Here is a 12,159-nt window from a genome sequence, read left to right as displayed (position 1 = left end):
AGAAAAAAAAAATTAGTTAGCCAAACCCCTAATAAATTACAGTCTATATCAATGCACATTAGAAAGTTTATGATGAAAGGATACTCAGTATGATTTTTAAAATTTGATTTTCTTACTAAACAAGAAAATCAGTTTGACATGGAAAAGTAATCAATAATTGATTATCTAATAAAGAGAAATTTGTTTTACATATGCTGCTAAAATTAATGATGCATACTAATGTCAATAAATTTTTAAACAATCTGTTTTAGATTCAGGGTGGACAAGAATATGTTGAAGGATTCTATATTAGATTTCGAGATTTGACTGGTGGATCACAGAAATATAACATGGTCACAGTATTAAATGGTGGAGCCTCTTCTTATGTTCTTACTGACTTAAGAAAATTCACCAAGTATGAATTTTTTTTAGTTCCATTTTATAAGAGCATAGAGGGTCCACCTAGTAATTCAAAAAGTGCCCAAACATTAGAAGATGGTAATATATAATCTTTTAAATATAAATTAATAAATTTGATATTATTTACATTAATATTTTTTGTTTTAGTGCCTTCTGCACCACCTGATAATTTACATGTTCAAGTAATTAACATGACTAGTGCAGCAGTGTCTTGGTCTCCACCTCCGCCTCAGCATCGTAATGGCATTTTACAAGGTTATACTGTAAGTATAAGAGATTAAAATTATTAATTTAATAAAATTATTATTATTAATATAAGGTAATAATCATTATTTTTACAGATTCATATAATGGGGAACAGCTCTTCACTTCATTCTAATATAACAACCAATGCTACAACTACATCATTTACTTTATACAATCTTACAGCTAGTTCTGTTTATACAATACGTGCTGTTGCACGAACATCTGTTGGGATGGGACCATTTACTTCATCTGTGTCTTTAAGAATGGGTAAAAAAACTTATCTTTATATTCATTTTAAAAAAATAATGAATAAAATAATTTATTGGTTTTTGAAAATAATTTGATGAAAGATTTTGATTTATATTTCAAATTTAATATTTACAGATCCAAGTTTATTACATAATCAATTAGCTAATGGTCCTTCAGCTACCTCATTATCAAACTTTCATGACATACTTAGACAACCCTGGTGTATAGCATTAATTGGAGGATTGCTTTGTCTGCTACTTTCTATTTTTTTTGTAGTGATATTTTTACGTCGTAGATTAGCTTGGCAGAAAGCCCTTGGGGCTCACTTAACAGGTAAAGTCATTAATATCAAAAAAACTTTATAGTTGAATAAAATTAATATAGCTTCTATTTATTTATTAAAACAATATTAATTATTTATAGTTCCAGTTCATAAAGCAGAAGATATCAGGTAAAAGTCTTGACAAAATAATTTTTATAAATTACTTCATAAAAATTGATTTTTAGTTTTAGGTTTATAAAAGATAAATTAAATCATTTATGTAGTAATATTTTAATGCAATTGGTTGACTGTTTCACTTATTAAGTCACTTCCATACATGAAAAGTAACTTACACATAATATTTCTGTAGCATAAATATTTTAATTGTTATGAATATAAATTTCAACAATAGTTAGATTAATGATAATTGTAGTCTGGATATTAAAGCACATCAATTAATTTTATTAATTTACTTTCAGAGTTGGTGTTAATGCTCGTGAAGCTCTGTGGATTAATCAGGCATGGCGACCTGCTGATTCTGGTAAAGGGAATAGTATGAGTGAAACAAAACTATTGAATAAATTAGATTCATCCAGCGATCTTAATTATTCCAGGTAAATCTAATGATCTCTAAGATTTCCATACAATAGAAATTGTATAATAAAGCATTAACTTTATAAACTAATTACATAATTTATTATATAGATTAATAAATTGAAATTTGAAAATAATACAATAAATAATTTTTTGACATTATTATGGCATGATTAATTTAAAATTTAGGTATTTAGTTTATGTATAATTCTTTATTTAAAACACTATTTATAATTTTATTTTGCAAATTTCAATTTTTATAATACTTTATACAAAAAAATTTTTTTGGTTTTACTTATAATATATTTTATATTACATGTATATTAAATTTATCTATGATTTTCCATTAATATTTAAGTTTTTTAAAGGGATGAGTGAATTTTTTTTATATAAAAATATTCAAAAATATTGAAACATTTCATTTCACTCATTAATAAAATATGGAAAAACTAAATGTAAACAGTTATAATTATTGATTTTTCAATAGCTGTCAATTAAATTAAATTGATTCAAATTTTTACATCAGTTTTCAAAGAATTAATTTCCAATGTTAACTGATTAAGTAATCACACAATTAAATTAATTATAATTAATGAGTATAATTAATTTTTGAAATCACATTTAAACATTTGCATAAAGTAAGTCAAGTTATTTAATTCTTTTTAAAAAGCAAACAAAAAATTAGCATTATAAATAACTATAAAACTATTGTAACATTACAATGAAATTTTTAATATATATGTAAATTAATTATTCAACATACATAGAAGCATGTTAAAAGTTTTTAATATATGGTATAGTAAATTTACATTATTTTATTAATATATATAATTATATATACAGTATATATGTATTTATAATAAAAGTTACATTAAAATACATTAGATATATATAAAATAAAATATAATAAAAACTTCAGCTAAACTTTTATTATAATATAATTATGGTAATATTAAAAATTGTTTGAATGCTTAATTAAAATTATTTATATATACCCAAATATAACATGGAGACTGTTTCATGCCACATAGCATCAACTGTCATTATTAAAAATAAATAATCAATAAAAATCCAACAGAAAATGATTAATTTTTATTATTTACAATTAAAATTTTAGATTATTAGAAATATTATTTTCATTTGATTTATATAAACAGATGTATCAATACATATGACATGAATATTTGTTATTCCTCTCAAAAATCAGACACTATATATTTTTTCTATTTTATGTACCGTATATTTCCACGGATAAGACGACAGTTGAATCATAAAAAAAAGCCCCCAAAATCTGGGGTCGTCTTATAGGACAGATACAAAAAAATTAGATTGAAATTTATATAAATTAAAACCATTATAAAAAAACGGACAAACCGTAATTATTTACTAGTAGAGAGTAGGGCATGTCCACAAAATAGAATAACCCGTACGACGTTTTTGTGAATAGTCAAGGTCATTACCCGAATGTGCAAATCAGCGTGAACGTTTGCAACAATAGCAAGGCAGAAAATAAAATTTGTTCATTCAAAAAATTACGAATAGGACATAATTCTGTATACACTATACAGTATTATTATCCAGATGATGATCACCGATCTAAACTAAATTCATAGGCCATTGATAGTTTGGAGGTCGTCTTATAGGACAGATATATGCTAAAACTATAAAACTTTGTCGAAAATTTATACCTCGTCTTATCTGAAGGTCATCTTATCCGTGCAAATATACGGTTATTAATAATTACTAATTATTAATTTTAGATAGTCTCTGAACAATATTTATGGGAATTACTTCTGAATTATATAAATACTATCATATAATTTTTTAATTCTGTTTTTAATGTTATCATACCTAATACTATATTAATAATAATTATAATAATAATTTTATAATAAAATAATATTAGACTGTTTTAATGTTAAAAAAAGTCATCAAACTTTAATCTTTCATATAAAATTTCTACCAAAAATCAATACAAAGTTTTTGAGGTGAAATATGAAAATTGTAACAAACATAAAATTTATTTTTCCATACATATTTCATCAAAATGATCTTATTTTGTAAGATACAATTAGAAAACTTTAAGATAAATTTCTCAAACATTTTTAAAATAATAATTTATTTCATTTAAAAAAATTATTTTATTTAATTTGCATCTAATCCCACATTTTTAGTTTAATCTCCTGAAAGTTTTTCTCCTTAAAGTCTTTCTTCCTATTAAGAATTGTTTCTATCTTTGGTAAAAATAAAAAGTTGTGGAACATTAAATAAGAAATATTGAAAGCATGAGATAACAGCTATGCCATTTTTTAAAAAATATCTACATATATAAAGTAATGTCAAAACAAAGCACATATTACCATAGTGGTGAAAACAGTTTTCATTGAATCAATTCTCTTAGTATATATCTTTCTGTAAACATCACATAATAGCCAATACTTTTATTTAAATGTTTTATAATATTAATTTGAATCAGATTTTTACTGTTGTATATATTTATATATATATAAACATTCTTCATATTTTTTATATCATTTTAAGTAATCTTAGAATAAAAAAAATTTTTCTTTTGTTTATTATTTTATAGTATTTAAGCAATTTTGTTCAGTATTTTCAAAGGAAAGCTATTTTACATCAGTTAATGGTTATTTGTATTGATTTATTACAACAAATTTTATGTAAATATTAATAGACTAAAAAAAATTATTTTAATTAAAATTGTTTATGCAGAAAAACTACATATTAATTCTGTAACTTTAAATTTATAGTATAAAGATTTAATTCTGAATTTATTCAAAATGTAATTTTATTTTTAAATTAATTAATTAATTAAAACTCTGTAATCTAAAATAAAATATTAAATTAAATATAAAAATATTAGAAGTTTTCATAAGATTAACTGATAAAAATAAATTATTAGCAGACGTTAGGAATTTTGTATAAAAGAGATTTAACACTTCAGAAATTTTAATTGCATTTGTCATGCCATAATATTTAAAAATGGATTAGTTTAGAAATAAAATTAGTAAATAAATTGTTTAAGATGCTTCCCTCTTAAATTATCACAGTGTTTATTCTCCCCTATTATGTAGTGTCAGTGCTCCTGATTATGCAGAAGTAGATACACATAATATGACAACATTTTATAAGAAAGAACTTCCATCCATACCTGCACCTTATGCTACTACAACATTGATTAATCCACCTGTTCAGAAACATTTAAGTGGCTCTGTAAGTATTAAATGTTTCCAGTAAATTTAATTTAATAATTATTTTATTAAAAAATTTACTTAAAATATTTCTTAGGTATAAACTGGATAAATTAATAAATTTGCTCAGTTTACAGAATGACTTATATGTAGAACTAACTGAGAAGTAACATAAAAATTTTAAATATGATATTTCTACATAAATCTTTGTACAGGTGACTTAAATATATATACATATATATAATATATATATAGATTTTCTTGTACAGTATATATATTTTAATATAATATTGATTCTGTCTAATAGAATGTTAAGATTTTGTTCATTCAGAATAGCATTATTCTAAATGTCTATGTGCAAACACTAATATTTTCTTTTATGTTTACCAGTACAAAGGAAATATTTAATCAAGAAATGTCAAATATTCATCATATTATTTTCATAACAAAGAATATTTTAATATTTTCTTCTTAAATGTTTGATTATGATTCAAAGTTTTTATTAATATATATTAATGTAATTTGACAAATGAATTTTATAAACTGTTTCTTTTGGTATCAGTTTTCCATGCCAATTATTTTATTTTGACTGCACCAATCAATACACAATTGAAAATTTAGCAATATATCAATGTATGATTACAAAATATTTGATACCCTAAGATATATTAATATAAAATGTATGTAATTTATATCTAAATAATATGGTATGTTTATCAGTTAATAATTCTTGTGTCAATACCGTCATATCATACCATTATATTACATAAAAATGTATTCATGATTAAATTTTCATATAGACATAATTTATCACAATATTGTTGTGAATGAAATGATGAAAAGAAACCATAGGCATTGATCCATAAATGATAAAGAGGACATATGCCCAAATATTCTTGTACTGGTAAATTGTCCCCTTCCCAAACCTATGTATATATTTTTACTTTATATCATACTACAAAAATTGAAATGAGTACAATGTACACGACAGATACACCTTATTTTTTATATCCACTCAAAACCCAACAATGAGAACTTTTTCTTACTCATAGACTCATATTGTGTGCACAATGCACTACTCCAAGAGTGAAAATTAACTCTTCACATATCACTGGTTAACTTGATCCCAATTGGCCTGACTCCTTCAATATATATACAGATTGACACTCAAGTAATGAACTATTTCATATATTGAATTAAATATAAAGTTTTTTTAATTTAAATTTATTTCTAATGTAATTATCTTGTGCTTTAGTTACACAGATGATATACTAAGAAACAGGCATTAATGTTTTTGTCCTGATTTGAAATGTTGATAAGAAAAATTTAATAGAATGATGCAAGTGCCTGGCATTTGCTTGGGCTTTTGAGTGAGTGGAGGATTGGTGAGGTTGGGTTATTAGTATTTTTTTATAAGGTTTTGGAGAATATTCATGCCAAATTTTGTTGTGGATATATTGAATAGTATAGAACCCTTTAATTTAAGTTAAGAGGGATGGGCTTTAGGGGTGATTGCACTTCCACCACTCAAGTTAACATTAAAGATCAGAGCTGTAGTCAAGCTCATCAGGAACCCTGACATTAAAAAACAGTTGGTTAGTGGAATGAGATTTGTTATATATGGTTTGTTCAACAACATAATTAATGTTGAGATCCTGATGGGCAAACTGTTCACATGTTTCCTCAGATACTACTAACTCCAAGCAATAACACTTTTCCTTTTACAATGGGACTTCAATTTCCCATCATTCAGGCATTCACCATGTCAAGGACAGATGCTTGGAAAAGTTGGTGTTTATTTATCAGATCTGGTTTTCAGTCATGGTATGTTTTGTTGCCTTTTCCTCATCCAGACAGGCAAAGGATACCATCAATGTATCCTTACCAAATTTGGTATGAATATTCTTTAACACCTTATAAAAAATACTGTGAGTTTTAGGAGGTGGGAAAATTTTCTACTGTTTCATCCTTTTGCTTTGGGGTTACCAGGACTCCTTGGCCCCCCTCTAGGAGCATCATTGCAAACATTTGCTAATAAGTATGTATAGCCATGAGATTAGACAAGGATATTAAGAACATGGTCTATAAATATCAGAATTGACGACTCAATCAACACATTTCACAAAAAATAAGTACATCACCACAGAAAGTGCTAAATAATTCTGTTAAAAATTATCTAAAATTTGCAGGCTTATTCTAAGGTAGCTTATTTGTTACAGATGCATTTTAAAAATGTTAAAAATAGAAACTGTAAGATCATTGGTAACAAATGAAATCAAGATTCTGCAACATATCATTCATTGATGGTAAATGTGATAATTAATGTTTAGTGTCAGATAATAGTAGATCCTTCATATTAGTTGGAATTTATGGATGATAACAGACATTTACATTGAATTTATGATTTTACAATAGCTTCTTTTGAACACTTATCACATGAACTGAACAAATGATGAAAAGCTTGAAAACCATATGAAGATGATAATTAAAAATAATGTGCATCTCAAATTAACAACATTTTTGCTTATATAGCATTTTGATTTAAAAGCAATAAAAAAGCTGATTATGGACAGAAAAACTGCTCAGATGTCTAAACATAAACATAGAAAATTATGACTCAGAGTGTGATAATATACTCAAAATAGCATATTGGAAATTCAAGTTGAAGGATTATGTAGTTGAAAAGAAATTATCATCAACAGACAAATAAAATTATAGTCCACATTATAATCTTTCAACTTACTACAAGGGAAAATGGGGCACTTGCCTCCCTTGGAATCTAATAAAGAATTCCACAAATTATAATTGTAAAAATGATTCAGATATGTTAAAAATTAAATAATGTATTGATGTAATTTGTCTCCAAGCTTTGTCTCCCTAAAAATTTTTCTGCAGATGCTTATATACCCTCAAGAGATGCTAGGATTTAGGTAAGGAAGGTACAGTGTCCTAATTTACCAATACAGAATAACGAGAGACATATACACATGATTGAGATGGCAAGAAACTAACTTGGAACAAGTAGATGCTAGATATACTTGGAAAGAAAAGAAAAATAATTGTCATTAGAAAATGCAACAAGTGATCAAGAAAAAGTTGAGGAAATTCTGACAGATTAATGACCTTTAACTAATGTCACCAACTACCAACTGATCTCAGAGATTACATTAGTTTTTAGGGAAGTGAAGGGATGTAGTATTGCTAAATTCTTTTTTAAGATACAAGAGGATTATGACAAAACAACTGATTAGTTTAATACTACATTTCCTTGATTCTAACATGCCATTGATTCGAAGACATGCTTTTACTCTGAATAAAAATGTGCATCTTAGGATCAAGGAAATATAGTATATTAATTCATCATTATCTGATTGATTTATGAATGCGTATGAATGCGTTCTAAAATGTAATAAATAAATAGAACTTAAACTAATAAGTTTAATAAAGATGAATTAATTAGCTTTTAAAATTGTTGCTGTGAAGAAATAATTTTACAGTAAATTTATGTCATTTTCAAGAATCAAATATTTAAATGCTGTTTAGATGATAAAGTATATATGTAAATTTTCAAAATTAATTCTATGTAATATTAAAGCTATATTGAATAATTTTTATATTTAAAGTTTACATAATATTTAAATTAAATTTATGTATATATTTTTTTAAATTTAGGTCCACGATGGAAAAAGTAGTGGATCCGAAATCAGTCGAAAGTCTGATAAAGGATTTGATTTAGATGCAAGATATAATGATGGTATTTATTTAAAATTAATAATAATACAAATACATTAACTGTTTATAGAAAGAGATGATTTGTTACAAATAGACATTACGCCAACATAGATATTAAATACAACACAGAATTGAATTAAAGAAGAAATCAAATAAAATATTCTAAAATGATAAAAACTTTTAGTTAGTTCATTTTAATGTATCTATTTTTATCGTCACAATATAAATTTATTCTATTAATTCTAAAATTCTTAAGAATTTTGAAGTATGAAAAACATATGACCAAATGATGATTAAAACATGAAATATTTGTACAAAGTACATTTATCGTAACTAATGATGAATCAATGGATTAACAGATCTATGCTCTCCATTAATTCATATTTATAACTACCGTACTTTCCGGCATATAAGACAACTGGGCATATAAGATGACCCCCAACTTTTACAGTTAAAACATAGAGTTTGGGATATACTCGCCATATAAGACTACCATACTTTCCGGCGTATAAGACGACCCCCAACTTTTGAGAAGATTTTCCTGGGTTAAAAAGTCGTCTTATACGTCGGAAAATACGGTAATTATGATTTTTCACAGATCTAAATTTTTGAAACTAACAATTCTTTTGTGTTTAAATAGAATGTTTTTAATGCTAAAACCAGTGAAATTTCAGAAACTTAATTTTAATAATTTTTCTTTTTTTGAAAGATTTATTAAATGGCAATTTAACTGTTTTCTTATCAGCAAATAAATTAGTATCTAAATTGATTTTTGGCTTTTAATATCATTAAGTGGTAAAGCAATTAAAAAGAATTTGTTTCTGAAATAAAAAAGGATTATTTATTATCATAAAAAATGGATATAATGTGAAAAAAAAATGAAAATTGGATATCATATTTAATAATAGAAAATACCTATAAAAAATAGATATTTAATTTTAAATTATGTTTACTTTTTCAGTGAAAATAAATAAGTTTCATTTATGTAATAGTAAATTTTCATCACATAAATAATCTCAAACAACTATAATTCAAAATCTTTTTATTTTAATTTAAAAATGAAAACTTTTTGTAAGATATTGATCTAAAGTTTTATAAAATTTTCAAGAAATCTTTTATAAGGACACTTCAACATTAAAATAATAAGCCCAAAAATAATTTTAGCACTTTAAAATCAATCTTTAAACTGTTGATAGATTTATAAAATGTTATTTACTAGTATTACTGCTTTTGGAAATTTTTACTTTTCTGCTGATATATATATATATATATATAATGGAAGGAAAGTATGGCAATTGGTCAAAAAATGACCCCCTAAGATTTTTACACTTTTGGGCTCTGGGATACCTTGAAATGTCGAAAAATGCAAAAAAATTTTGGGTGTTTTTTTCTGTGATTGTTAGTGTGTGGGGGGGCATGATTTTGTTCACCCTCTTTGAAGCTTAACATCTCTGGGGTTTTTGTCGAAAATTTCTGAAATTTTGCACAGAGATTTAATGTATTAGTGGATCAATGCTATTAAATTTTGGTGGTTAAAGGTCAAGGAGTGGGGGATAAAGGGGGTCGTGTGTATCTCCAGTAGGGTAAGACTTAATGACGATGTTATTAGCCTTTACAATTTTTTATAAAACCCGTCCAGTCTCAAAATTAATCTTTTTGCCATTTTGTAATAATTAAAAATATAAAAAAATTTTTAATAAATTATGTTAACAGTTGGCACTACCAAATGCTGTGGAGAAAGTTAAGCAACTCATTGCTGGATTTTATTTATTTGATTTTACAAACTATAGCAATTAGTAATCTAATAGAAGAATGTTCATCTTCATGTATTTATACAAAAATACTATTAACAAAGATTTATATTACAATTTTCATATTTTTACTATCCCTAGCTGTTATAGAATATAACATAAAGTATAGTGATCAGTCAAATTTTGACACCCCTAGATTTTTGCATTTCTGGATATTTTGATACTCCATGAGCCAAAAATATAAAAAAAAACCTCTTACAAAATTTTGTGTGGGTGTGTCAATGTCTATCTATATAATAATCGAGATGAGTTGATAATAATAATAATAATAATAATCAGCGCAGAGCCCAAACGGTTAGGAGTTGAAAGTTGAAATTTGGTACACAGTTAGGGTATGTCACGAGAATGCACACTAAGAAGGGATTTTTCGAAATTCCTCCCCACAAAGGAGAGGAGACAGGATTAAGGCTTAATACTTCCATCAACAATGGAAGTGTTATGTAACAATGGAAGTGTTAAGGAAAAGTGATGTGCAAGATGCAGATGCAGTTTTTTTCGTTTTTGCGGGAAATCGAATGTATTTTTAGTCCCATCTAAAAATTCTCTAATTAGTCTGGAAACAGGGGGACCCAATTCTTGCATTCTGTGAAAATGGATAAGGTTGACTATAATGTAATAATCTTAATCTTCGCTATTGTTACTTTTGCCCGAGCAATGCCGGGCATACCGGCTAGTTTATATATATCTCAGGACTGGATGAACTAAAACTTTTGAAATTTAGGGTTATTTCTATGGGTAGATGGGGCATTGATGCTATTAAATTTTGGTGGTTAAAGGTCAAAGGATAGAGGAGGGTCACATGTCATATCTCAATTTGGGTCAGACTTAATGAAAATGTTACTTATTATTGGCATTAACAACGTTTTTAAAAATCCACCCCACCCTCAAAAATAAGCCTTTTGCTTTTTCATACTAATTAATGATAAAAATATTATCTTTAAATAAAATCTCATAACAGATGGCACCAAATATAATTCTAAATTTAAGCCATATTCATAAAGGTTGCTTATTTTGTCTATTGTAAGCTTTTATGTGAATTTGATGACACATCTGGTCAAAAATAGTAGAGCTTTAGTATCGTTTACATTTAAATTTCTCTATTTAAGCTGCTATTATTATTTAAATTTTATACCATAGTATAACTTATCAAACTTTCTTTCTGGTCCTGTTAACTTCATTTAAGCGTTGGAATGTTATGCAAGAACCCTTGCCAACTTTTTTTAAATTTTTGTTGCTAAAATTATTAAATTTTATCCAGTTATAAATTAATGACTTTCACACTTAATTTTTGTAAAAAGTCTTCATAACTTTAATCAGATTAAGAATTTCTTTATACAAATAGCCAACTTTTGTATTTCAGATGGAGTAACTGATCAATTATTAGAACCAGAAAAACTTGCAAGTCCTGCCAGTGATTCTGGTAGCTATACAACAGGTAATTTTAAATAATATACATAATAAAAATATATTGTTAAAACAATCATTAATTTATTTTAAATGAACATATTTTAATGAACATTACTGTTTATATTTTTCACATTTAATATATATTTTCTTGAACAGCATAATAACATGAAATATAAATTAATTCTGTACAGAAGAAAGAAAATTTTATAATTTATTTATATTATTTAATATATTATACATTATATAATAT

General features: G+C 25.5%; 1 protein-coding gene across 6 annotated transcripts in view; it reads left to right on the top strand.

Annotated features, from left to right (window-relative positions):
• Positions 1 to 12,159, top strand: part of LOC136984741 (roundabout homolog 1-like) — a 153,375-nt gene that overhangs the window by 109,716 nt on the left and 31,500 nt on the right. For 5 of the 6 annotated variants that reach the window (XM_067281846.1, XM_067281847.1, XM_067281843.1 and 2 more), the window contains exons 13-21: positions 252 to 477; positions 547 to 662; positions 741 to 912; positions 1,030 to 1,227; positions 1,318 to 1,345; positions 1,636 to 1,770; positions 4,819 to 4,981; positions 8,632 to 8,713; positions 11,863 to 11,937. In XM_067281846.1, the coding sequence (XP_067137947.1) occupies positions 252 to 477; positions 547 to 662; positions 741 to 912; positions 1,030 to 1,227; positions 1,318 to 1,345; positions 1,636 to 1,770; positions 4,819 to 4,981; positions 8,632 to 8,713; positions 11,863 to 11,937 (1,195 nt within the window). The remainder of the gene's footprint in view (positions 1 to 251; positions 478 to 546; positions 663 to 740; positions 913 to 1,029; positions 1,228 to 1,317; positions 1,346 to 1,635; positions 1,771 to 4,818; positions 4,982 to 8,631; positions 8,714 to 11,862; positions 11,938 to 12,159) is intronic. The other variant, XM_067281845.1, reaches the window with a different exon arrangement.

Source organism: Centruroides vittatus, unplaced genomic scaffold (assembly GCF_030686945.1).
Source record: "Centruroides vittatus isolate TY-2023 unplaced genomic scaffold, ASM3068694v2 contig_927, whole genome shotgun sequence".
Lineage (NCBI taxonomy): Eukaryota > Metazoa > Arthropoda > Arachnida > Scorpiones > Buthidae > Centruroides > Centruroides vittatus.
The sequence above is the reverse complement of the archived record's forward strand: the minus strand, read 5'-3'. Positions and strand labels throughout refer to the sequence as shown.